General features: G+C 38.8%; 2 protein-coding genes and 1 long non-coding RNA gene across 8 annotated transcripts in view; 2 read left to right on the forward strand and 1 right to left on the reverse strand.

Moving 5' to 3' along the window:
- SCAMP1 (secretory carrier membrane protein 1) overlaps positions 1 to 9480 on the forward strand; it is an 87158-nt gene extending 77678 nt beyond the window's left edge. The window contains exon 9 of the mRNA XM_033110563.1: positions 6665 to 9480. Within this exon, the coding sequence (XP_032966454.1) occupies positions 6665 to 6829 (165 nt within the window). The 3' untranslated portion in view covers positions 6830 to 9480. The remainder of the gene's footprint in view (positions 1 to 6664) is intronic.
- A 2734-nt stretch (positions 9481 to 12214) lies between these two features.
- Positions 12215 to 27408, forward strand: LOC117024804 (uncharacterized). Of its 4 annotated transcripts, none has more exons than XR_004423514.1 (4): positions 12215 to 12730; positions 13776 to 13865; positions 19871 to 21745; positions 24272 to 27408. It is a non-coding gene; the product is annotated as an uncharacterized LOC117024804 (long non-coding RNA). The 4 variants fall into 4 exon arrangements; XR_004423516.1 differs by having other exon boundaries at positions 21589 to 21745; XR_004423513.1 differs by lacking the exon at positions 12215 to 12730 and having other exon boundaries at positions 12747 to 13865.
- The window catches only part of LHFPL2 (LHFPL tetraspan subfamily member 2), a 144163-nt gene continuing 133115 nt past the window's right edge, over positions 16798 to 27845 (reverse strand). For all 3 annotated transcript variants that reach the window (XM_033110373.1, XM_033110374.1, XM_033110375.1), the window contains one exon: positions 16798 to 19295. In XM_033110373.1, coding sequence (XP_032966264.1) covers positions 19039 to 19295 — 257 coding nt within the window. In that variant the 3' untranslated portion in view covers positions 16798 to 19038. The remainder of the gene's footprint in view (positions 19296 to 27845) is intronic.

Consider the following 27845-nt stretch of genomic DNA (forward strand, 5'->3'; position numbering starts at 1 on the left):
TTCCATCTATTTGTATCTTCTTTCATTTCTTTCTTCAGTGTCTTACAATTTTCTGAGTACAGATCTTTCACTTCTTTGGTTAAATTTATTCCCAGGTATTTTATAGTCTTTGGAGAAATTGTAAATGGGATTGTTTTTTTAATTTCTCCTTTTGATGTTTTATTATTGGTATATACAAATGCAACTGATTTCTGAATATTAATTTTGTATCCTGCTACTTTACTAAATTCATCTATCAGCTCTAATAGTTTCTTAGTGGAGTCTTTAGGGTTCTCTATATATAGTATCATGTCATCTGCATATAATGACAATTTTACTTCCTCCTTACCAATTTGGATGCCTTTTATTTCTTTTTCTTGTCTGATTGCTGTGGCTAGAACTTTCAGCACTATGTAGAATAGAAGTGGAGAAAGTGGGCAACCTTGCCTTGTTCCTGATCTTAAGGGGAATGGTTTTAGCTTTTCCCCATTGAGTATGATGTTAGCTGTGGGTTTATCATATATGGCCTTTATTATGTTGAGATATGATCCCTCTATTCCCACTTTCTTAAGGGTTTTTATCATAAATGGCAGCTGGATTTTATCAAATGCTTTTTCTGCATCTATTGATATGATCATGTGATTTTTATTTTTCATTTTGTTAATGTGGTGTATCACATTAATCGATTTGTAGATGTTGAACCACCCTTGCATACCAGGGATGAATCCCACTTGATCATGATGTATGATCTTTTTGTATTGCTGAATTCTGTTCGCTAATGTTCCGTTGAGGATTTTTGCATCTATGTTCATTAGAGATAGAGGCCTGTAGTTTTCTTTTTTTGTGGTGTCTTTGTCTGATTTTGGGATCAGGGTGATAGTAGCTTCGTAAAAAGTGTTTGGGAGTCTTCCCTCCTTCTAGATTTTTTGGAAGAGCTTGAGGAGAATAGGTGATAATTCTTTTTTGAACGTTTTGTAAAATTCACCTGTAAAGCCATCTGGTCCAGGGCTTTTGTTTGTTGGGAGATTGTTGATTACTGATTCAGTTTCTCTGGTGGTAATCTGTCTATTCAGGTTTTCTGTTTCTTCTTGAGTTAGCCTTGGAAGGTTGTACGCCTCTAGAAAATTGTCCATTTCTTCCAGATTGTCACATTTGTTGGCATATAGTTGCTCATAGTAATTTCTTAAAATTTTTGTATTTCTGCGGTGTCTGTTGTCACTTCTCCTCTTTCATTTCTGATTTTATTAATTTGGGTCCTCTCTTTTTTTTAATGAGTCTGGCTAAAGGTTTGTCAATTTTGTTTATCTTCTCTAAGAACCAACTCTTGGATTCATTGATCTTCTGTATTGTTTTTCTGGTTTCTATTTCATTTATTTCCACTCTGATCTTTATTATAATCTCCTTCCTTGTACTCTCTTTGGGCTTATTTTGCTGTTTTTTTCCCAGATCCCTTAAGTGTGAAGATAAACTGTTGATTAGTGATGTTTCTTGTTTCTTTAGGTAGGCCTCCAATGCTATGAATTTCCCTCTTAGGACTGCTTTTGCGGCATCCCATAGATTTTGGGTCGTCATGTTTTCATTTTCGTTTGCCTCAAGATATCTTTTGATTTCTTCCTTGATCTCCTGGTTGACCTGTTCGTTATTTAGTAACATGTTATTCAGCCTCCATGAATTGGTGTGTCTTCCAGTTTTTTTCCTGTAGTTCATCTCTAATTTCATAGCACTGTGGTCAGAGAAGACAATTGGTATGATTTCAATTTTCTTAAATTTATCAAGACTTGTTTTGTGGCCTAACATATGGTCTATCTTGGAAAATGTTCCATGTGCGCTTCAGAAGAACGTATATTCTGCAGCTTTGGGGTGAAATGCTCTGAAAATATCGATTAAATCCAAGTGGTCCAATGTGTCATTTAAGGCTGTTGTTTCCATATTGATTTTCTGTCTGGAAGACCTGTTCCTTGTTGTCAGAGGTGTGTTGAAGTCCCCTACTATGATAGTGTCACTGTTGATAGCTATCGTTATGTCAGTCAATATCTGTTTTATATATTTAGGTGCTCCTATGTTGGGTGTATAGATGTTTACTAGGATTATGTCCTCTTGTCAGATCGATCCCTTTATTATTATATAGTGCCCATCTTTGTCTTTTAATATGTTCTTCATTTTAAAGTCTATTTTGTCAGATATAAGTATTGCAACTCCAGCTTTTTTCTCATTTCCATTTGCATGAAATATCTTACTCCAATCCTTCACTTCACTTTCAGCCTGTGTGTGTCTTTTGATCTGAGGTCTCTTGTGTACAGCATATACAAGGGTCTTGCTTTCTTATCCACTCAGCCACCCTATGCCTCTTGATTGGAGCATTTAATCCGTTTACATTTCAAGTGATTATTGATAGGTACATAGTTATTGCCATTTTTAAATTTGAAGTTAGATTGTTTTCATCTTTCTTCTATTTACAGAAGTCCTTTTAGTATTTCTTGCAATGCTGGCTTGGTGGTAATAAATTCCTTTAGCTTATTCTTTTCTGGGAAGCTCTTTATCTCTCCATCAACTTTAAATGATAGCCTTGCTGGATAAAGCAATCTAGGTTGTAGGCCTTTGTTTTCCATCACTTTGAGTATCTCCTGCCACTCCCTTCTGGCCTTCAATGTTTCTGTAGGAAAGTCATTTGATAGTCTTATGGGAGTTCCCTTGTATGTAACCCTCTGTCTTTCTCTTGCTGCTTTTAGGATTCTCTCTTTGTCTTTAACCTTTGCCATTTTAACTATAATGTGTCTTGGTGTGGACCTGTTTGGGTTTATCCTGGTTGGAACTCTCTGCACTTCCTGGGCTTGTATGTTGGTTTCCTTCATCAGATTAGGGAAGTTTTCGGACATTATTACTTCAAATATTTTCTCAATCCCTTGCTTCCTCTCTTCACCTTCTGGTATTCCTATGATACGCATGTTGTTGCACTTGATGTTATCTCTTAAACCATCTTCATTGTTTTTTATTCTTTTTTTTTTTCTGTTTTTCTATTTGGGTGATCTCTGCTAACTTGTCTTCTAAGTCGCTGATTCGATCCTCTGCTTCATCTAACCTGCTGTTAATTCCTTCAAGTGAGTTCTTTATTTCAGGAATTGTGTTCTTTATTTCTAACTGGTTGTTCATTATGATTTCTCTATCCTTCTTTATGTTGTCTCTAAGCTCCTTAAACATTCTTATCATCAGTGTTCTGAACTCTGTCTCTGATAGGTTGGTTACCTCTGTTTCATTTGGTTCCATTTCTGGAGGTTTCTTCTGTGCTTTTCTTTGGGATATGTTTCTTTGTTTCCCCATTCTGACTGACTCTCTGTGTTTGGTTTGATGTATGAGGTAGATCCCCTAGAGTTCTTAGTTCTTGCTGGGTTATCTTATGTAGTACGTGTCCTTTATATTTGACTTGCACTACTTCGTTCTTCTCCTCTGCGTGTGCTCCAAAGGTGACTCTTGTGTATATTGTCCTGTTAAAGAAGATCTTTAATTGCTTTTCGCTTGTGAGTAGGTGGGGTTAACTCCTAGGCTGACTAGTTGTGAGACTTGGCTCTGCCCACTGCAGGGTGTTCTACTGTGTGAGGGTTGACCACTTAAATGTGGTTTGGCCTCTATGGGCTCTTGTGCCTGTAGAGAATTCCCTCTGGGTGTGTCACCTGTAGGTCAAACCCGGTAGCACTCTGGTTTGGTCTGGAGTTGGCCTCTGAGTATGTTGAATCTTGTGCCTCTTAAGCTGGGCCCTCCTGGTTTTTGTGTTCTCTGTTCTGTCCTGGGATCCCCTGTGTCTCTGCAGCTGCGGATGCTGGCGCATTTGCACCGCCACAGATGCAGGTCGCGTCTCTGCCGCTGCAGATGCGGGCCATGTCCATGTGTACTTTTTTTTGATTGCTCCAAATTTTTATTCTGTTATCCTTTTCTATAAGTACTAGTTTAGTTACTTAGTACATCCCAAATCTAGTCAATATAACTAAATTGTTGTGAATTATATTTACTTAGGTATCTTCAAATTTGGTAGGTCTGCTGGTATTTATAATGCTGTACATGTAATATTTTCATTTAAATCATCTTTATAAATTTTAACAGCTTCATTCGTATATAATTCACATAAACAGTTTACCCATTTAAAGTGTACAGTTCAGTGGGTGTTTTTGGTATATTACATTATTAATCTAAAAAAATTGTGGCAAAATATATATAAGGTAAAATGTGTTTTATGGGAAGTGAACTTGAGGTTTTGAGTGGTAACCAACCAGCTGGAGAGTAGTGGAATCAGTAGGTAACAAATCTACTGTTCTTCCTGGGTATTCCTGAAACTAAATATTTAGGTTAGTGTAATTCTTATAAGTAGAAGAGATAGCAGGTATTTAAGTTGTTTAGGTTTTTTTTAAATGCAGTAGTTTATCTTAAAACTTTGTTCCTGATTTCATATGAATCATCAATCACACTGTGAAACACGGGCAAATGATAAGCGTTTTGAGATGTTGATCTTTATAATTAGCCTATCATCTTGCTGGGCCACTGCAATAAAGAATTGCCCCGTTCACATGGATGTAATGGATTTGTATTTGAGCACTGTATACTGAATACATATGTAGTCTTTTCCCTCTAGGTGGCTCTCTGGGTCTTTAAAGATATAGACTGTTGAGAAATGTGCTATTCCTACCTTTATTTTGCCTCTCTGATTTTCAGGGCTATGAATTTTATTTTAAATAATTACACTATGAAGCCCGTAAATCTGTCACATCAGATACTCAATACAAATTTGCAAAAGGAAATAAGAAAGCAAACTAGGACAAATCCTTATTTATGATATGCCCATAAACTTGGGGGAAAAGGGGAAGAGAGAGAAAAGTGAACCTGTAATCACATTTCTCTGTGACTGGTCTAGTAAGTAAAGAAGGTTTATTAGATTTCTATAATACAATTTATGTTCTGGATTCTAACTGTATGTATTTATTGTGAGATAAATTTCTTGTACATTGGAGTAATAATTTATCTGTATCTTTAATGTTCCATAGAAAACTTGACTTTGAAAAGGGAATACAAATAATTACTTATATACTTATGATAGTGCTATTTTTACCAGAAGAAAAGACTTGCAGGTTTTGCCAGTTTATGTGCTTGTCAGTCTTCTTTTTTTCTCCCTAACCCTTTTACACTGAGATCCATGGAAACAATGGCATTTGCTTATACCACTATATTAGAAGAACTCAGGACTGTCTGGGTATTTTTATCTTTCACCCTGACAGCTCTTCATTCCTTAACATGCTTTTTTCCCTTGACATCTGTGAAAAGGTCCTTGGCTTTTCCTATTCCTCTAGTAATCATTTCTTGTTGTTATGGGTACCTCTGAAATATTGGTGTCTTAAATAGGCTTCAGTACTTGACTCTCTTCTCTTTCTCCATGAACATTTATGTCAAAGTTGCATCTACCATTTATGCGCCAGTGGTTTCCACAGCCATGTCTCTAGCCCATTCCTCTCTCGAGCTCCAAACCAAATCTGCACCTGCCTGCTGTGGCAGGCCTAGAGTAGATATTCAGTAAACATTTATGGAATGTATGTTTAGAACTTAACCCAGCATCTCCTTTATTCCCTAAACCAGCCTCTATCCTCTGTGTTCTCTATCTTTTTGAAACAGCTTCCCAGTATCCACGCTTGACTTGAATGTCTTTGACTCATTCTCCTTTGCTTTGCTCCGTATTTGCTCCATAATCACCAGTTGCTATGCAGGCTCGGGAAGAGGACCGACTTGCGTGCACTGGCCCATCCTCCAAACTTGCTTTGATTGCATTCCAGTCAGGCTTCTAATTTAAACCTAATCACAGTGCAGTGTAATTACAAGTTCACTTTTGTCTCTTCCTCCCTCCCCCCAAGTTTGTGGGCATATAATAAATAAATATCGGTTCTAATTTGCTCTATTGTTTCTTCTAAAATTTGTATTAAATTGAGTGGCTGATGTTATCTGTATTGATGCACTTCATAGTTTATGCATCTTAAAACATATGCTAATAGAGGATTTTTGTACCCTCTTCATAAAAATAAATCCCAAGTTTTGAGGGATGAATCAGAATGGACAGACAGTTCACAGCAGTGTTTCTTTGTAAATCCTTTAAAACTTGACCATACACAAAAGGTTAAGTGGTATACAGAGTGGAAGCCTGAAGTATCTTTAAGGACATAAATAGTGCTTGGTACATTAAATAATAAAATACATTTGATTATAATATGGCCAGTGGTATATATTGTAGCCAACACAGAAATAAATAAGGTATTATTTTCTTTGATTTGTCCAAGGTAGTAAATTAATGTATTAAAGTCAGAATGTCTTTTGTTAGGTTAACCATTTTCTTGTAATGCTTCCATATCTTAATTAACTAATTAGGTACAGCAAAAGGCATAGCTTTTTGCATTTGATTAAGTTCTTTAAATTACTTTTGGTTTGGCATAGGCATAATTATCTCTTCTGTATTGGGGATAAAGAGGACAAAGCTGTGTTAAGAAAATATTTGAATACAATATTACGTGCCAGGGTGGTGGCTGATGTTCTCCACCGTAGGAATCATGACTAGACTCGAGTGCTTGTATCTCTGAGTAATGCTGAGCTTGAAGAGCTGCTGAAAATGAGTGTGTACATGACCGCTTATCTTCTCTCACTTTTTGTGCCTCCGTAGGTACATGGACTATATCGCACAACAGGTGCTAGTTTTGAGAAGGCCCAACAAGAGTTTGCAACAGGTGTGATGTCCAACAAAACTGTCCAGACCGCAGCTGCAAATGCAGCTTCCACTGCAGCAACTAGTGCAGCTCAGAATGCTTTCAAGGGTAACCAAATTTAGAGGATCTTCCAACAATACACTGTTACCTTTTGACTGTACTTTTTTCTCCAGTTACTGTACTCTATAAATATTTTTATGTTCAGAACACACAGTAAACACAGCATGTATATTTCCCATTTACTTATGCATGGGCGAAAACCAGAAATATTTCCTTGTCTTTTTATTTACCTAAAAGTTTCTTAATATTTTAGTGCCCCTTGCAGAAAAAAAATGTTACATGCTAAATAAATATTCTCCATATTTTTTGGGGGATGAATGTTCAGCACATTATTTCAGTGGTGAGACACTGAAATTAATATGACACTTATGATTAGAAATGCATTTAGTACTAGCTGCAGTCATTCTTTCAAGAATCTTAGATACAAGGATTACACATTGGAGAAGTAAAGTGATGCTTCATTCCTTTTTCCTTATTTATATTGAAAGAAATAGGCCATCAGGGACTTGTGGATTTTTTAATTGGCTTGCTTTTTAGCAGTTTCAGTCACCAGTGAAGAGCCTGTGTGCATTTTGTAGTAGATAATGTAAATTTTATCTTTTTATTTTCTTTTTTCAGAGTAGTTGATATTTTGATATCAGTCTCTGATCTTGCATGGACACCACATTTCTTAAATTAAAAGAATTAGTATTTTGGATTCTGCACTGCTTATGGTTGTAGGTTTGGGGTGGTGTTTATAGAATCATAGAAATGATTTTCTGTAATAGTTTCTTTTAAATAAAAATTTATTGGGGTGCAATACAAGAATATAATATGCAGTGCATTATCCAAAAGAAAGGATAGCAAATTGATGGGATAGAATGTAGTGATAGTAATATCTTTTTTCCCCTCAAATTTTCAGTATGTATATCATAGTAAAATATTACTGTATGGAAACTGGTATATTCTTGTGGCTACTGTTTTTAATTGAAATGAGATTGTGTTTGGCAGCTCTTTTGGGGGGTGTGTGTGTAATTTTTAACAGAGGTATTAAAGTCTAGCCTAACTCCTTGTTCGAAAAGAACATACAGTATTTAAGGGATTTTTCTTTTAGCCTCTCGTCTCTAGTGGCATTAAAAATAAAAAGACTCTGGCATTTTACACATACTTGAATCCCTAATGCACCTCAGTCTTTTTAATTTTTGAGACATACTGAACACATTAGAATTTTTCAGCAATAGAAAAAATAAAACATTTACACCAAGCAAGAAAATAGACAGTTGAATGCATTAATTTTGAATATAATCACATGACAATTGTTGCTATGCAGCACAGGAGTTCATTCTCGTAGTGTATTTGGGTTGAAAGTCGAATCATTTTTAATACTGATTAAATGACTAAAAAGACATATGTAAAGTACTGTTTTTGGAAGTCGTTAGCTAATTTAAGATTATAGAATAATAGGTAGTGATTTATTCAACTTGATTTTAAACAAGGATAGTCTATTGGATTATATTATTTGAGACTACAGATCTTTTAAAAACAAATCAGATGGGCAGAAATAGTTAAATCACTTTTATTCTTCTCCCCAAATCTGGAGTTTCATGCTGGGGATGGGATGGTAAGCTCTCACTACTTAGGAAAGAAGCCTTGCGCGGTCAGTAGTGGTACTAGGCAATGTGGATCCATTCAGATGGTGTTTACATTTGATTTGTGTGGGACTTTATTGAAGTATACACTTGGAATATGTTTCTTTTATTTGGATGGAAATAGGATTCATAGTATGAATTTAAAGCTGTTTACGAATATTTTTGATTAGCGATAATCTCCACCTCCTTTCTCAATCAAATAAGCCAGTTCAAGTTTTTCAGGATCTGTAATCTTACAGAAAATCTGTTTCATCAGTGTGCTGTATTAAGTGGATTTTAAAAACTTTCAAAATATTAACCACAAAATACAACAAGAACACTTGTGTCCATCATTAATTTACATCTCAAGTCCATTTTTTTTTTTTATATAGTAGAAAGATACAGCATAGAGACTTGAAAAACATTGAGGTTCTTTCAGTAATAAGAATGATTTTCTCTATTCTGTAGAAACCCATAAAGGTAGGACTGTTAAATAACGAAGAATAATCACAACCAACAATACCTTTTTTGTGTAGATGGGAAAAACATTATAAAATCCAGTTGTTTAGGTTAATACAAGCTTATGGGAGAAAATTGTTTTTAAAAAACATAAATGTGCATTAAAATGATAGCAGTGCTCACAGTTAAAGTATAGGGGTTTTAAATTCTTATATTTTCTGTTCACTTAGTAATTAGGAAATAGTCATGTTTTCACTCAGCAAAAGATTCGCATGTGTTAGTGTTTATATTTAATGTTAACATTACCCAGGATCAGAATCATGAAATGGTCTTGACACTGTAAGTATCCACATCATTTTTCAGTTTGCAATACTAAGTTGGCTATTTTATTTCAGACTGAAGTTTGAACACTGGAATATCATTGCTCAGTGATTTGTAATTTGGGACTTGGCTTATTTATCTAGGGATGTTTGTATATTTTGTTAGTGAGTAATGCGGCGCTGCCATCATGGTGACTGTCATGGTACGATTCTCCATGGCACTGCCCTCTATCTGTCCCTCTACTGTTGCATGTTTTCAGTGGTTTGGAAGTTTTGTATATTTATTGTATTAACAAAGAGTGTCAAAATAAAATGCTGTTTACTGGATGTTTGTTTGTATAACTTTAAATACTATATTAGCACTTCAAAGGCAGAAATTGTGCTGAGGGTTTAATGTATATAGAAATTCCACATTTGATTAAAAAATAATCTGTGTATAATTCTATCGTGCTAAACAAAATACATATATAAAAGACTTAGTTAAAAACTGTCAGCAGCATAAAATGACAATTTTTCTGTTGTGTTAGACCTTCATAGGTAGTGGAACATGAGCTTCACTCATACTACATATTTTGACCACTTTAAGGTCAAAATACACAGACTGTCTAGAAGTTTGTGAGATTCAAAATGGAAAATGTGTTTTGTGGCTCAGATTTTTTTCCTAGGAGGTTAAAATGGATGTTTTTGTGTTAGTATTGTATTGATTTGATTGAACTTGTGTTTGTTCCCTAACCTCCTTACCTATTGCTGGTTTATATATTGATGGAAGTACCTATTTGTGTATTACTGGATTTTTCACTTGGTTAAAGAGGATGTAAAAATATAATCTAAAATAATGTTCATAGTGAATCTTATTTTGAGAAATACATGTTATATTAAAATAGGAACAGCACTTTCAGTTTTCTGGGTGTTACCTTAAAAAAGTCAGTTTGGATTGTCATTGGATATATCTGCTTCTATAAATCATGTTGAGATAATGTATGGTTTGCATTTTAGAGGGAATTTATGTTAAATTTATTAGTTGTTGCTGTAAATTATTTGTAGTAGCATAATGCTTTTACGGTTATTGCTATATCGTTTTGTGAAAACACTGACATTAGCATTTAATTTTATCTTTATTGGTAAAATCTGTGTTTAAACTGTTAATATACAGAATTTTTTACATTTTTGTGCATATTTTCCTTTTAGAATTACCATGGCTGTCAAACACTACTTCATTGCATCTCCTTCCATTTTTTTTCTTAAGGAAAATGTTTAGAGGAATTTGTTGATTCCATGTGATTAAGACCTTTAGAGGTGAAATAAAAGTGGTTAATGTAGAAATAATTGAGGATGGTTAAAAGTGAAAAACACCTATTTGATAGATTTTCAAGTACTATAATATACATTTATTTATATAGGGTAGAATAATGTTTTAAAACATTAGAAATGGTTAAATATTATGGAAAGTGAAGTATTTCCACTGGAATTAGGGTGCATTTTGACAAAACAGCATGCTTTTTGTATTGATGGGTATCGTTAAACTTTTTTTTAGGGCTTTATCACAGTATATAGATAGCTAGGAAGAAGTCTGTAGAAACTTTTTAAGCCAGGCATTGCCACTAATCTGTCCTCAATAAATACATACCTTTAATATAAAGATTCTAGGAAAATAGGGAAAGACTCTCCTCTAGTATTCTTACCACCCTCCCTGTGGGTTCCACATTTACAGTTTAACTTCGTGGTTTTGGGAGGATAAAGCTTAACAACATGTAGAATTTTTATTAGCACTGTTCATGTTTTCAAATTTCAAGGGACATGGGAACCACCATGTAGGAATGCAGTGAATGTTAAATTTTATGTTTATCCAAATCTTGATTTGTTTTTCAGCTCATATCTTTCTGGGTTTGGTGTGGCTGATGGTGTAGCTAAAACCGTCTTGCCACTAAAACCCATTTTTATCTTTTTGCCAATAGGGCCAGAAAATAGTTAATTCTGTTCTACCTAGTAATGTTAAATATAGTTGTATAAGATTACTCTGAGTATTATCTTCTCTACATTTAAATAGTTCTAATTTATAGAATCATGGCATGAAAGTTTTCTTTAACTCTTTAGTTGTTTTCAGCACTTAGATATAATCCTAGAATTCTCCAGAACTTTTAAAATATTTTGTGGGCCAGTGATTCTCAAGATATATCATGGTTGTGGTATTTGTTACTGTTGGCAGTTTTTAGTATTCTTCAGGTGTTTAGGGGCTAGGGAAAAAAAAGCCAAAAATCACTGTCTTTTATCTGGTGATCACAGTGACTACAATATTACGGCACCTACTTATGTAAAAACTGGGCCCACTGGGCACAACATCCCTTTCTTTTTCCTAGCGTGAAAGTAATACATACTTGTAGAACCATTTGAAAATGTGGAAAATGATAATAAGAATAGTATGTAATTCTGTCATCTAGGGATATCACTGCTAATGTGTTATTGGATGTTTTCCATTCCTTTTCTAGGCATACATATAGAGTTAAGGGATATAAACAGTGTGGATTTTTAAAATCTTATTTCCCCCTCTTAGCATTATAATGACCTGATAATTTAGCTTTTAAAATTAACTTTTTATGAAATTAATACACTTCAGTATAAATTATAGGAAATGTTTAGAAGCAAAAGAAGATAAAGTTGCTTATAATTTTGCACCCATAAGTAACTACTATTAAAATTTGGTTTATATTTTTCTATTAATTTTCTAGGAAGACAACTGTTTTCCTAAAATTAAAAAATAAAAGGGGCAGCCAGATGGCTCAGTTGGTTAGGCTCAGCAGGGTTGCCGGTTCGATTCCCACATGGGCCAGTGAGCTGCGCCCTCCACAACTAGATTGAAGACAACGAGCTGCCGCTGAGCTTCTGGAGGGGCGGCCGGATGGCTCAGTTGTTTAGAGCACAACAACAACTTTGTCTTAACAACAAAGTTGCAGGTTCAGTTCCTGCATGGGATGGTGGGCTGTGCCCCCTGCAACTAAAGATTGAAAAGTGGCGACTGGACTTGGAGCTGAGCTGCGCCCTCCACAACTAGATTGAAGGACAACGACTTGGAGCTGATGGGCCCTGGAGAAACACACTGTTCCCCAATATTCCCCAATAAAAAATTTCAAAAGAAATTGAAAAAAAAAAGATTTCCCTCTACATGTAATAGATCCTTTATGGCTGTTTAGCTCTCACAAGCCTCATTTCTTTGGGTCCCTGAAGACCACATTGGTACTGGATGTCATTTAGCTCTAGTGGACTCATGTTTGGCTCATTCAATTTTTATCCTGAATGTAGATTTGTCCAGAACTATACTGTTCCAGAATTGGAACATATGGGTAGCGATATTCTGCCATGAGGAAGGAGTCACCAGGAAGTTAAACTGCAATGAGAATGAAGTAGATACGCAAAGACAAGTGGGATGGAAGGACATGGAAAATATCTTCAAAGCTTTCCATTTCCTGTATGGGGGCCTGGCTGCTCACCTATATTTCATCCTGTTATTCTTACTCTATTTTCTCCCTGAGCTACCTTGAGTTGGCTTCCTGTTACTGTCAGCTGGAGAATTTTAACAAAGGTTCGTAATCTTTTTTCAATTATGATGTAAATATATATATTGAACTTTTTTCATATTGCTAAATATATTTCTGTAACATTTAATAACTGTATAGCTACCTTTTTATGCATGTATTATAAAATATTTTTCAAAGTCCTGTTACTCCTTCAGGCTCTGATTTTTAATTTTTTTGTTATAAATAATTTATTAAGGAATATATTGTTGCTAAATTTGGGTGCCCAGGCTTTTTTCTTTCCTTAGGACAAATTGCTGGGTCAAAGCATAAGCATACTTTTTAAGACCTGTGATGTGCATTGCCAAATTGCTCTCCAGAAAGTTCTATTTATGTTTCCATCAGCAGTGTACAAAAGGTTCTCTTTATCCACACTCTACTAACATTGGATGTCCCTTTTCTAAAAAGTGTTTGACAAATAATCAGGAGATTTATTTTCTGGGCATTCTGGTTTCCCATAATGGGCTCGTCCAATATTACCTATTTTTTGTTTTTGTTTTTGTTTTGCTAACTAGTAGTGACTGTGTATCCTGCTTCACAGAGAAATCTACTTCCTGAAAGCCCGAAGCTAAACATACTTAGTACAGGATGGAAAAAGAAATGGTGGCCATAGGTAGCCAACCATTGAGCTGCTCTACGTAAAATTAGATTGGCTTTAAAAACAGGTTGTTATTCTTCAGTTTTTTTAACAACTCGTTTTGAGATCAATTCTAAATGATAATCTGGGCAGACAGAAGATTCTTTTAATTTTCTCCTAATAACTTAATGAAGATTTACTGTGTATCGGAGACTGTACTAAATGCTTTGCATACATCGCTTAATTCTCACACAAAACCTATGATGTAATTTCTATTGTCCCCATTTTTATAGAGCAGTACGATATTATCCCCAGTCACTCAGTGAGTGGTGGTGAAGGGTTAGGGATGGGCAACTATACCCAGGTCCCCCGACTCCTGCCAAGTGTGGGGCTGCTTCTGCCACATGCTGCCACCTTTCCAATTCTCTTTCTTTTCCATCCTTCTACATTTTCAGTAATTCATATCCATCTTTTAGGGACAATGGATCCTAGAAAGAAAGTCAACCAAGAAAAACAACATGTATCTTTGATGTCTCCAACTAAGGCCTTGCTTCCACAATGTGTGGGTGAGTACCCTGCTGTCTGCTCTTCAGCAACGTTCACTTACTGAATGGTCTGGCTTTTTTGTGTGTGTTTGGAGAAACTTTAGTTGAAGGTATATCCTTATTTATCAGGTTAACTATGAAGAAGATTTGCCTCTTATGTAATCATAATAGCTGCTTATCCTGGAGGAGAGATTATGTATAATAAGAAAATAACAAGAACTCAAACTGTCATTTGTTTTACCACAGTCATATACTTGATGAATTTTTAGTGTTTTTTTAGGATTCAGTGACTTGCAACACATGGTGTCATCTTCAAAAGTATGAAACATACCAGGTTTTTCTCTGAAAGGGAGGAAAGATCAGTGTTTTCATCAGTTGTCATCTTATGATGTGTCTTGTTGGAGTTATACTTGGAAGTTATTCTGGGAGTTCTTTACTATGCAGAGATGTTGGAAGGGTTTGTATTGGCCTTCTTCTCACCCTGCACCTTCTAGGTAGAAGGAAACTAGAGCTGTTTGAGAATGTACACTTTGGTGTCAAACCTGTATCTGACAGGCCTTGGCTTTGCTACTTACTAACCTGGGACAAATTACTTAAATCAGTTAAGTTACCTAGTGACAGTTAATTTAACCTATAAAATGAGAATAGTAGTTTGTACTCATAGGGTTTTGATGAAAAATGAATTATATTAAGTGCTTAGCACAGTACCTGCAGATACAAAATACACAATAATTAAACGCTTATTGTCTGCCGTGGATATTGATGACTTTCAAATCTCTATCTCCAACCTGGTCTTCTCTGCACAGTCTATCTTCAGCTGTGCACAGGACTTCCCCATTGGCAGCCCAAGCAGAACCTTCCCTCCTCCTGTCTCAGCTTCTCCTGGGTTTCTGATCTTGGCGGTGGCATCGCTTTCCACCCTGTGCCCAAGCAGAACACCTTGGAATCTCCTGGACTCTTTCCTCGCCTCCTTCCTAATCAGTCACCAAGCTCTCCATCCTTTTCCCCTAACATCTTTCTAATTTCAATTTCTTCACTGTCACCTGCCTTAACTCAGACTTTCTTTAGAGAATAGATTGTAATGGTTTCCACCAAACATAGGCACTTGGTTGGGACTGCTTGCTTGCAGGTGTTAGATTTTTCAGGCTATTTGGCTGTAAGAAGCCAAAGAGCTGCTGCTATCTACATGTTTTTTGATTGATTTTTCTTTCCCGTGTGGTTTTGCTACTTCCTCTTATTTCTTTATGCTATTATCGACATCCTGTGTACTTAAACAAAATGAACAGTTTACTCCTTAAAAACTAATATTGCTGAATTCTCTCGGGTGAAGAGGAAGCTGCAAGGAAGAAGATAGTAGTGGGGACAGCAGCAGGATGGCCCCCACCAAATGACTTAGCAGCTGATAGCGGTTCTGAAATAATTATTGGTTCTTGCTGCTTTTGAAGAGGAGACTAATAAAAGTTTGTTTTGATGCCCTTATTCTTTAGTGTTTGAGTTAAAAAAAGTACTGAATTTTTGGAAACTACTGAAATAACCCACTTAAAGGAAAGGTCCAGGATAGTCAAGACTGTTCCTAAGTGGTTCTCTGTTAAGTGAAGACTTTCAGGAGAGCTAGGAATAATAAGTTGAATGCAGTATGTTGCAGGAAGATCAATCACGGAAAGTTCATCCAGTAGTGGAATTGTTAAGGAAAAACGAAGGATGAAGTGGGAAGCACATGCGAGCGTTCCCCAGCCCATGCTGAAATTTAAAGCCAGGGTCTTTTCTCTTGTGGACTAACTTGAGAAAAATGTAATAACAGCTACAAAAGCAACTGAAAATTTCTAATTTTGCTTGGATTATTTAGGTCATAATCTGGAAAACTTTTCTTTAATGATTTCAATAATTTTGTCAGCTTTTAACTTTTACTTCTATTAGAAATCTGGCAGGTGTCAAGTATATTTAGAAACCAAAGCAGAAATGTAGTTTCAGCTGTCAAGGTCCAAGATCAGGAAAAGAGCCATTTTTGTTTATTCTGTCATATAAGTGCTTCGTGGGATATGGAGAATTGAGTAAGAGTTTGTGAAAAGAGTTGTTAGTGTCTTCTTTTGAGTTTATAAATTAGAATTCTTCTGGATGAGGCTTTCTGTGGGCAGGATGGCCTTCAGGAAATGTGGATGTGAAAGTGCTCCAGGATTGGCTTTTAATGTCGGTATTTTTGTTGGAAGAAGCGAACATGCCCTTCAGTTGCCTTTGTTCTTTGTCATTATTATACATATTTCTTTGTACATTCACATGTCTTTGTAAAGCCTTCCTAATGCTTTAAAGCATTTTCATATTTCTTAGTTTACTTTAAGATGTTTGTATAGTATTTGAGACGGTTTCTTTTTATAATTACCTTGATGCTTTTCCAAAGAAGAAATATATACAGTACTTGAAGTTAAGCTAATCTAAGGTAGGGAAATATATGTAACTAGTAAATGGAATAGTTAGGAAAACCTGAATATCTTTTTCCTATCATCAATATTACAAAGAAGTTAAGTGTTTAAAATTTGACTATAGATATTTTCTTCATCAAACTATATACATCATATTAAGACCAATATACTTAGACTTGAAAGAGTCAGAATGAGTTTGCAAAATCTGGTTTAATTCAGAACTGGGGAGAGAAACACGTTGTGAAAATACATATGCACAGGAACCTAATCAATGCTAGACAAACAATGTGTTAGTTTACAATACAATAACCACAAATTTGAAGGCTCAAATTGAGTCCATGAGGGGTAAATACAATTTATATTTGGCTCAAGTGGCTGTTGAATATCAAGGGGTGCTGAGTTCCTTCAAAGCATCTAATGACCCCCCCAGCCCTGGAAGGAGTTTCACCACAGTCTCAGGAGAAATCCCAGTCGTGCCTTTAACTCTTTGGGCCCTTGGGAGTCATTGCTGCCCAAATACAGATGCAGGCGGGGGATTTCCAGTGGCCACATGTTATTGCACAGAGAGGTCTGTTCTAAGCCAGACTCTATGGCTAAGAAGGTGTGAGAGCAGCCCTTACATAGTGGTCTAGCATTAACACGGTCTATCAAAGCATGTTAAGAAATAGCTCCTTAGTGATTATGTACCATCTACTAGTTATCACACTAACAGAAAAGGCAGTAGGGCAGCTTCACATTTCATATGAAAGACTAGCATTAACTGGGCCTGGCTTGCTGGCTTCACTTTCACATAAATCTAGTGATTAATTTAGACCCAGAAAAAAATGATTTCATACCAGTCTTTTCTTCACATAGGTTTGTGTAGCATTAAAATTGTTATGGGTTAGTGACTAGGCCATGTAGGCGATAATGTTTAACTCTTCCTTTGCCAAAACAGAAACAATAATCCCTGTTCTGACTCCTGTCCAGTTTCCAAAAAAAAAAAAAAAAAAACCCAACAGAAAAACCACACATACATACACCTTTGTTATTGCACATCTTTCACACAGATTTGTGTATGTATTATATATATATATGTATGTGTATATATATATATTTTAAATATGCTACACATAAAAAAAAGACTATGGCACTTTACAGAATACATGTTTAACAAAGATCATTACACCACAGATGTTTGAAAACTATACAAAAACCCTTACACAATTAATGTAACATTGTTGAATTAGCACACAGGTTTAAAGAATCCACAGAATCCAAGGCAAATATTTCTGCCTTCTTGGAGTTCATTGAGAAGCCCAGCCCATCACAAAACTTTAAGCACAAACGCAAGCAATAATAAATAAGACTTTTCTGGTAGTAGTAATGGTCCAGGTATATTAGATTTTTAGACTGAGGCGATTAGGTGATTGATAGAAATTTATTAGAAAAATAGGTGTGGGTCAACAATCAGTCTAATTATTTTTAACATTTCCTTTTAACATAGTCGTATTCCTCCTATTCAGTGGTTTTTCACAGCTCTGCGGTTTGGGTCTAGACTAGCATGATTTTGGATGTGCCTTTCATTCCAACCAAGCCTAAATAAGTGTAGGCAGGTGCTCTGAGCTTGGTCTAGCTCTTTTTTGCATTAACTTTCTACTCTGTGCTTTCGGAATGAAACTTTTGCTGCAGCTCGCTCACCAGTTGTAGCAATTTCATGTTACTTCAGTCTCCTTTCAGCATCACCATCAATAACTAGAAAAGCTGAGTCCGGTGATTAGCTCTTTTTTTTTTTTTTTTTTAATGCACAGAATGGCATTCTGCTGCTGTTAGGGTTGGAAATATAGCTGACTACAGCACGGTTACCAAACTGTGGGAAAAGGTCTACCACAAGTGCCGAGATTCTGGCCAGTTCTCCCAGTGAACATCTGAATGAGCCAGAGCTGGCTCGGAGACCTGTGTCCCTGGAATGAGGAAACAGTGAGGTTTCCTTTGGCAGTCAAGGCACAACCCCAACCTGAGGAGAAAAGCATGTGATCTCTGGGCCAGGACTCATGCTACTGGGGAGCAGAGTGAATTAGTCTCCACTAGCAGGATTTTGTACTTTTATTCTCATGATCGTAGAGGTGCTTATTCTTTCTTTAATCTTGGAGAGACGGTTCAGTTGATTCAGCTTACCCTGAAATGCAGCCTAGAATGAGCTCCACAACAGGCTTCCCACTGTCCCTGCTGACCCTTTGGGGGAGCTAAGCAAAGGCAGTTTTCTTGCTATGCCCTTTGCACACATCCCCCAGTAAGTGTGTACTCTGGTGTGCTCTGCAACTGAGACAACGTGAAAGAGCCAGGAGGAAACAAAACACCAACCCCAACACCTCGTTCTGAGGCAGAGATGCTCACGTGCCTGCACCCTTGTGGCAGAAACACATCTCAGAACAGCTGCAAGGCTGGCTCACAGTCTCTCTTGTTACCAGAGAAATGCCACGTTAATGGCTTAGATCATTATCCTTCATTGAGCTTTGGGGGAAATGCACGGTGACTGAACTTGTCAACTACACATCAGTGCTTCTGTACTGGAGTCAGGTTCCATCTCCTGTAATTGGTACGGTGGCCCTCATGTGCAGTCACTTTGCTCAGCTAGGTGCTGCCTCTCGTCATCAGTCCTGTTAAGGCTCGGGGCTGTGGAATGTGGCTTTGGAAGGCAAAGGCTAGTTCTTCACTTGACTCAAACGACAAAATCCGAGGTGGGCTGTTTCACAAGGTTATACAAGGAAGAAAATGGCATTAATGTCTCTTCCAAATTAAAGGAGGCAGATAAGGTTTTTCCCCTCTTCAATTTCTTCCTGTACTTTGTCACTGGAGGTGGCGATTTCTGCTTGTGCAGAGAAGATGGCACAGATGAAGGTGAGGACTGTTCCGCCGATGGCAGTGTAAAAGGCCCAGCCCAGGGAGCAGTCTCCAGGTTTGTAGGCCGACGCATAGTGTCCACAGTAGGCAATGGCCTTCTGGCAGCCCCAGCCCGCAGGGTAGAGTATCAAACCGAGAATAAGGAACAGGCCTGCAAGGGCAGAAGAGAAAAGCGGTGAAAACACCCATGGCTCCACCTTGTAACATGAGTAACTGGACAGATCTGTTGTAATTGTTACTTGATTTGCCTGCTTTGGGCTCTGGCATCCGTCCTGCAGTAGCACGTGGTAGGGACTATTTTATGCCACTAATCTAGCCTGATCAAGAAAAGTCATCACTTTATTAGAAATATTGTTAGCTTCTTTCGTACATGTTGGAATTGTACCCACTAATAGTTTCTCTTCTAGAAAAGCAAGTTAATTTGTTTTTGAGGTGATGTTACCCGGATTAAATGCAACAGACCAGATCTTAACCTGATGTCAGTGCTTTAAATAAACCCCCAGGAGTCTGATGGCATTCAACAACAACCAGCTGCACGCTTGGGACAGAGATTGCTATATGTGCGTGTACATTTAGAAACAAAAAACGTTTGCGAACTTCGTAAGAATTTTTCATCTGAATGCTATTAGGTGCACTCGGCCTTGAGTAGACACTAATAAGCTGTTTCCCTTTTGCTGACCCTACTACCCTGTCATACTAAACGTCCATTTTTTCTATTCCTTACAGCTTTACTGCCCACTGTGTAATTGAGAGTTATTTTTCCTGCTAGCCTGGTGGTTAGGAGCTACTCCAGGTCCAGGACTAAGGCAAGTGAAGCACAAAATGTAAGGGGACAGCCACTTTTAGGTGTCTGCCCTGTGCTGGTGGGAAGCTGAGTGTACGTGCGTTGCCTGCGTCACCGTACTCCTGGTTAGTCACACAGCAAAGGCGCTTATAAGGAAGTCTGGCACCTGAAATGACAAAGGGAACAGGACCCTCAAATCCTACCCAACGAAACTTTCTTTGTAGAAAAGATGCTTCAAGAGGATGGCTTCATTCTATGTGGCAGGAAACATAAATGGTTTTCTCTCCGGTATGACACCTATATAATCAAGATTGCTAATTCAGAACCAAAAAATCCTGTTTTTAGATACCATGGAATGGCAGTTCTGTCCTCAAATTAATCTTGGCTCAGTTCTTTTTTCCTGTCTTCACTGAAATTCTCTTGAGTTTACCACACCAAAGCTTCCAAGTCATTTAAAGCAACTTCCCCACACAAAGAACATAACTGAATTTGTGGTAGTGTCAGGTTTTAAGGACGATCAGGGACAGTATTTGAAACCACAGATCACAACTTTCATAGAGTTGTCTTCATCCTGTGATGGCATCTTCTCACAAAGCATGGCAGTTTACTGCTAGGGTGGGTTCCTGGGTCTGATTGTCCCTACTTCCCAAATTAATCTCGTTGTATGCTGAAAGACTTGGGATACTTTCTAGCAGGGGTGGAATAGAGGGAATTTGTGCACATACTCATTTTCTGAAGAAGGGTGCTTCACCAAAGCAGCTTTGTAATCTTGCAACCCTCTATTTCTCCAGCGGTTGGAGTGCTGGGACCAGGGAGGCACTGATGTGTAGCTGGAGAAATGCAATCCACTGTTGGGAAGCATAAGGGAAAGGAGCTGCAGACTGAGGCATCTTGGAGAGAGGCTGTTAGAAATGGCTGGTAGCATAGAGCGAATTTCCCAAGGATAAGGCAGCCAGTAGAGAATGTGTTGGTACTCTGGAATATGCAAGGTCTTGAAGGAGCCATCTTGGTTTTGGTGTCTGGGGTCAATTCAAAGGCTAGAAATCACGTAGCAAAAAAGCCCCTATAGTCTAGTGTGAGCTATAACACAAACCAGCAAGATAACGGACCACAGCAAAGTCTCACTACATTAAGAGGTGGATCAGTTAGTTAAGGTTCAGAATTGGAAGTAAGGCAGAGGTTTGAATGCAAGTTCTGCCATCTAGGAGCTGGGTGACCTTAGAAAAGTCTCTTAACCTAAGTATGATTCCTCACCTGTAAAATGGGCTCCTGCTTAACTCCTAAGGTGGTTGTGAGTACTGAAGTCTGTAAAGAGTACTTGCTGCATCCATAACTATAACAGCAGCAGCAACAACAAAACTGGAACACAGAGTAGCACCTGGTAATAGGTTAAAGCCTTCTGCAGACCCCGCCCATATGTAAGCACGAGTAGTTTAAAGTTTACCAGTTATGAATAAGCAGGTCAGCTTATTTTTGAGGGTATAATTTGAAAAGTAATAATTGGGGGAGAGAGGAGGACCCAGGCTACAATTAGGTACCCTTCAAAGAATAAACCATCTCCATCTTACTCAGCTGGGGAGATGTAAACATTATGGAGCTAATTTTTTCATATTTCCAAGGCCTATGATAAATCCTAATTAATCACCACCTTGTTTCTTAGGAAACTTCACCCGAGGTACATGGAACTTTGTAGTTTCTTCCTCAGGTCCTATGTTACTGCCCTAGGCACCTGGAGGCACTATCCCTGGGACGTCTGTCAGGACTCAGAGGGACTCTGGCGTGTAGCCACTGCTGCCAAGCTCTAGCACAGGCCTGAGGTAAGGGAGCATGAGCTGCTCGTCCCTTTAAGAGACCAGTGTTCGTATTTGAATTGTGGCTTCACTTAAATGTTAATTGCACACACTGTTTGTATTCCATGGCTTAAACAAGCCCAATAATTGAAATGAATGCATTTTAATATGGTAGGGACAGAAAGCATGGTGTTTGTTGTCACATAGCCGCTCTGCTACCCTATGCCGGGCTCACAAAATTCCTTAATTTGGCTGTCTCCGATCCTTTTGGGAAGTAGGCAGGTCTAAATTAGTTAAATAATACAATCCTTATTTTACTATCACTTTTCACAGCCAGGAACACTCACTCCAGTACGCCTCCCTAGCTGTCTGTAGGTGTTCCGTTTTAAAGTCCTAGCTCTGTTCAAGTTCCCGAAGTACATCTTAAAATCTAGTGGCTGCTACTGGCCAATCACTTTGTGAATGACAGGAGTGAGACTTATCATACAAAAGTTCCATGCTTCTGAGTTTGTCAAAAGCCTTAGCTTGAATATTCATAAGCCCACAGGGCATTCCATGTCGGAAGGTAACAAAAGGGAAGGTAACAAAAAGTGGGCTCAGTCTGTCTCTAAGCCCCAGTGGATGTGATGTGTGCCGAAACCACACGCTCCCTGACCGCGCAGCTGGCCTAGACAAACACAAGAGTCTCTTATCCGAACTCTCATTGGGTCGGGGAGGAAGTTGCCACTGTCTGTCCTGTCCTGGCTGTGGACCTCTCCTCCTGCCACTCAACAGAGCTGTCATTAGCATGGGTAATGCCATGAAAATGCAAGACTTGTGTCTGAGAGAAAGAAAAGAGTAGGTAGGCCTTCAGGTAAGCAAAAAATAAAGTCACATTTGTCATCTTTCCAGGTACTTAGAAAAAGGCTCTTCTATCAGAGGAGTTCCAGACAGTGTAGTGCTTCCCGTGGCCTGTCAGAGGCCACACTTAGGCCTCACCTGCTCTTAGGGCCCAGTGCAACTTCTGAGCAGTGGTTCCTGGGCCCCAATAAGCATCCCTTAGTGACGCACAAACATCATCCAAACAGATTCTTTTGTTTCCTAGTAAAATTATTGAGAAAAAGTCATCAAAGCTTCCCATGTTACTCTCAGAGTAAAAGCCAGCTTCCTTTCCCTGGCCTTCAAGGCCCCGTGGGATTCAGATCCTTATTACCTGTCTGCACTCACTTCTGCCTTTTACACCCTGTTCTCTCCGCTCTAGCCACATGGCTCTTCCCTGCACACAGCAGGCGTCTGTTCCTCTCCCCTGCAGCGCTCTCCACGTGGTCTGCAAACGCCACTTTCTCAGTGTGATCTTTCAGTCCAATCTATTTAAAATTTCAACCACCTATTTCTCCCTACTTGCTCTTCCCGTTCCTTGCTTTATTATGCCTTCTTAAAACTTATTACACAAAATATATTCTTTGAGTCACATGAAACTATCCATATTTGACCATTGTTTACCTACACAAATGGCTATTTCATATGGTTCAACCTACTAATTTTACTTAGTTATTTTGATGGTTTATCCATCTCCATCCTAGACTCTAAGCTCCATGATGGCAGGGATTTTTGTGTATTTGGTTTACTGCTATAAGGCTAGTGTTCAGAATAGTGCCTGGCACTTAGTAGGCACTTGATAATACTCTGTTAAATGTCAGTGCAATTTGTGTTGTAATAAAATATTTTTAAGCCATAGTGCCCTGCGGAAAAACAGTAAAATAACTTTGACAGATACCAGTCAATAAGAATGAAATGTGCCATCAGGAAATAGAGACTCTTGGTTGGCTGACTTACCTGCCACACTGCCCTGTTCTAGGCCTGTAAATCCCAGGATTTAGAAACTTGTACCCCAGATTCCAGATGGGCTTGATGACACCAGCTAAGGAGACAGTTAAAGTCTATGACGTCTTAAACGAGCAAGTCAGACCACAGGCAAGAGAATACGGTGAGACATACCAAGTCTGCTGCAAACTGGGCATGGCTTTTCTGGTCCTTAATGTGGAGCACACCCAAGGAGTATTAACTTGGTTGTGGGTTATGTCCAGAGGCCAAATGGGAGGTGAGTTGTGCTCTGGATTGAGTTTCACAGAAGAGCGGAGCCAGAAAATAGTCTGATCTCCCTCTGCAGCTATTAAAAAGGCAGTTCCTGAAGTTAGGCCAGCTTGCAGTGCTGTCGGGGGCCTTCTGTCGCCTTTCCTTAATGCATTGTTGTTTTGGGGTTTGTGTGTTTGTGGAGGGCAATAGAGAAACTAAAGAACTAGGCCAGGAGGCATTTGCTTTTCTTCTGACGGACGCCTCTCCCCGGTGCCTGGCTGAGCAGTGGCAGGCCCAGCTGGGAGGAGGAGGAAAAGCAGAAAAAATGATACTGGCCAGTAACTAAGGAAAATAGCTACCACTGAAAGAAACCACAGTAACTCTGAGGGCTGGTCACCGCTGCCATGACTTGATAGGATAAAACCTAGGATGGTACCATTTTTTACAACCTCAAAAGAGATCCTCATTCTTCTATCCTATCTTCTCTTTTGCTAACAGCTTCCCGGTTCACTATACCAAGAGGATTAGAAGATGTCAGCATGAGGTCACCTGGGGGATGACTCAACCTTATCTGGGGAGGATAAAAAAGTAAATGAAAAGAAACTGATCGTTAGTCACTTGGACTACCCTACACATGCCACCACAGCCGAGAGACAGAGCCCTGACCACTTCATGGAGGCCTCTTACCATTGGCTGGGCACCGGCTATGACAGTGCAACACCTACCACGCCCCTCTGCTATTTCCATTAGGAGTATTTTCCCCTTCCTGGAATGAGCTTTCAGACACAACCCTGGATTCCCAGCAGTTCTTACTGTACAGGGATTTTCAGAATCAATATGGGCAATCTAAACGTGGTTTGGGTTTAACGCAGATAATTAGATTCCATGAGCTGTGTCTCATCACTGCTTTTCCAGTGCCAAAAACATAGAAGGTGCTAAAAATAAATAAATAAAAGAACGAAACATACCAGGAAAAGTAAAGTCAGAGTCTTCCTGCTTTCTGATCAACATTCAGCACCAACTGTGATTAGACCAGCCACGAAATTATAGGTCTTAGGTAATTTTCTTGCTACTGCCCTGGAATCAAACAATGTGCTATGAACTACAAGTTTTAATCAAATCCCTTAGGTGGGAAGAAAACCTTCTCCAGAATCCAGCCAAGCCCCCAATTTTGGAAAGATGAGGCATTGCTAAATGCATTAAATAATATTTTACTTGGTCTGAAGATGACCACCTCAAGCTCTAAGATTACGGGGTGCTAGGAATGGGGGAGCCGAACCTGAACCACAGCGCTTCAGTTGTGAAGGAAGTGGGCAAAGGCTCCATGGCTATTCGCAGACTTTCCCTGGCTGTTTTAGTGCCTCATCCTTCCCTCCAGCTCAGTCACACAACCGCCACACTTTCAAAACCTGCTGGCCAAGAGACTCAAGGTTTCTTGTTTTTTTGTTTTTGTTTTTTTGTGGGGACAGAAGAAGGCCATTGTTCCTGGCCTAAAAAGTGGAAGAACTAAAGGCTGGCTGCTTTATGCAGAATAACAAGCACACTTCTAGTTCCTCTTCACACAGACTTCTAGACTAAATAGCAAAGACTAGACCTCAGCTTGCAAAGGAAATTTACTAAGGACAGGAAGGAAACAAGACCATCTGTTATTGGTACCGCCCCCAGGAGGGACACCACACTTAGCCTCCTTGGGATCATAATCAAGAAGCTCATTCTAAAGGTGTGAAATACCCTCTCTCTGCAGACAGTCGACAGGCTTAGTATCTGATAAATTCGGGCTCCACAGGGGATCCCTGAGGAGTGTGCACTGAGGGTGCTCGTCCTGGTGCAGCACAGGAATGGGTGGCGTGACGGGTGGAGGAGTAGGATGCTGTAGGGTTTCACAGGCTCTAAATACCTTCAGGCCAGTGATAGTCAAGGAATTTTGTCATCCTACACACACCACCATTCCCTAAACACCACCACTCCTATCCGTGCTGACTGCTTGGACACTCATCCGAGTTCAAATGTCACCTCTAAGCAAAACGTGTCACACTTCCTGCCGGAATGTTACCGTGTGTGTGCTCCCACTGCCCTGTGCGCTTCCCTCTTTAGCACACTGTTATTTTTGTATATTTTTTAACAGCTATTTACTGAGTTACCTACTAAGTGCCAAGCATGATTCTCAGCCCTGAGGATATAGCAATACCCTAGCAGGACTCTTGAGTCCCTTGAGGGCAGAAAAGTTTTATTCCTCTTGGTATACGTTGCACTTTTGTCATGTCACTTACCATAAACGTGATGGGTGTGTCACCGTTAACCTTGGGGAAAAATGGTCAAGAGTTCAACGTGTTTCTGGCTTTGAAATAGCCATCGACTCATTTAAGAACCTAGAAGGAGACTATCAAACATCCATTCCCCTGTCAACATATCAGAAAAATTATCACCCTGTGGTGTTTCTCTCTGTCAGGTCTACCCTAAATCTTTATTATTTCCCAAATCATCTTCCATGCTGACAGCTGGAAGTCATTTTGGTAGCCTCTAATAGGTCATCTGTTGTTAGGTAGGGACATTCTCTCTCTCACATACCCCAAGGCAAATTGTCCAGTACTATTAGGTTGTGGTTGGAGGAAGGCACACCATATACAGACCACATTCAGTTCCCCATCCACGGAATTTGCCATCAAGCTCTTCTCTTCCCGAAGGTCCTGGTATGAACCTGTACACTTCTCATGTGCAGGGACTCTGGACACACACTCGTGAGCTTCATCTCAGTCACCAAAACAAAGCTAAACTAGGTTCCTTATACACTTTTAAAAAGAAGAGGTGCAACTTAGAATTTCATGGGGGAAAAAGTTTAAATAAAAATTATAACAACTAAATGCTTAACCAGCTGTGGGGAAAACTATCCAGAACAATGAATAGTTTTTACTATTCATTGTAAGTTTACTAGTCATTTACTATTCACAGTAAGTGTTACTGTGACATAATATACATTTGTCCCATAATAAAACAGCGTTAGTTCCAAGGCCTAGATGCTTCAAAGTGTGTATTTTTGGCTCATAGGAGCTCCCATCTGATGGTAAACTTGTTGACCGAGGTAAGGAGTGTGTTTCCTGTTCTTTTGCTTCTACGACTCCATCCAAACTCCACACAAGTGCTTAGGACGCAGTCCTCTACACATACTGTGCTGTTGACCCACTTCACGTGTCCTTTCTGATTCCCATTTCCTTTCTAGTCTTCACATCTTTGGAACCCTTTGGAAAGGTCTTCCATGGTAAAAAGGGTAGATTCCAAGTAAAGGTGACATGGAATTGAAGCTATAAACATCGTCCCCCAATTTTATACAGTCAAAACTAATACTTTAAGTAAAGCTGGAAGTTTGTGCAGGTGATTAGACCTTTTTAATAATCATCCTGAGTCTTATTATAATACCAATGGCAGCAGTTAATGCTTCTGAGCACTGCGATGTGCCATGCACTGACCAAGCACTTTAAATAGAACTCACTTAGTCCTTGTAACAGTCTTACAAGACAGATACTATGAATATCCTCATTTGAAAAATGAGGAAACTGAGACACAGATGGATTAAGTAAAGTTAAACAGCTAATCGGTGGAGCTGGGACTCAAATCCAGGCAGCATGGCGCCAGAGTCCCTCCTGAGCCATCACACCGTGTTTCCCCGAAAATAAGACCTAACCCGACTATCAGCTGTAATGTGTCTTTTGAAGTAAAAAATGATGACCGGGTATAATATAAGACTTTGTATTAATTTTGGTTCCAAAAGACGCATTAGAGCTGATTGTCCGGCTAGGTCTTATTTTCGGGGAAACACGGTAGTAGACTGCTGCTTGACTGCAAACCAGAAACTAGCTTCCAAGACAAAAGCATCTGTCCAGCAGAAGAGGGGAGACTGATATGTACCCACAAGCTGGCTTGCTTACACCTGGGAGAGGCTAGAGATGATGACCAGCTACCAAGTGAGGAAGCACAGGCGTGCGATGTGGGGAAGGCTGCACCAAAATAAAGTGTCACCTATTGTGAGGCAGGTTGATTTGCTAACCTGACAGCAAGACATGAAAATAAAGACGTT

The sequence above is a fragment of the Rhinolophus ferrumequinum genome, chromosome 7 (genome assembly GCF_004115265.2).
Source record: "Rhinolophus ferrumequinum isolate MPI-CBG mRhiFer1 chromosome 7, mRhiFer1_v1.p, whole genome shotgun sequence".
NCBI lineage: Eukaryota > Metazoa > Chordata > Mammalia > Chiroptera > Rhinolophidae > Rhinolophus > Rhinolophus ferrumequinum.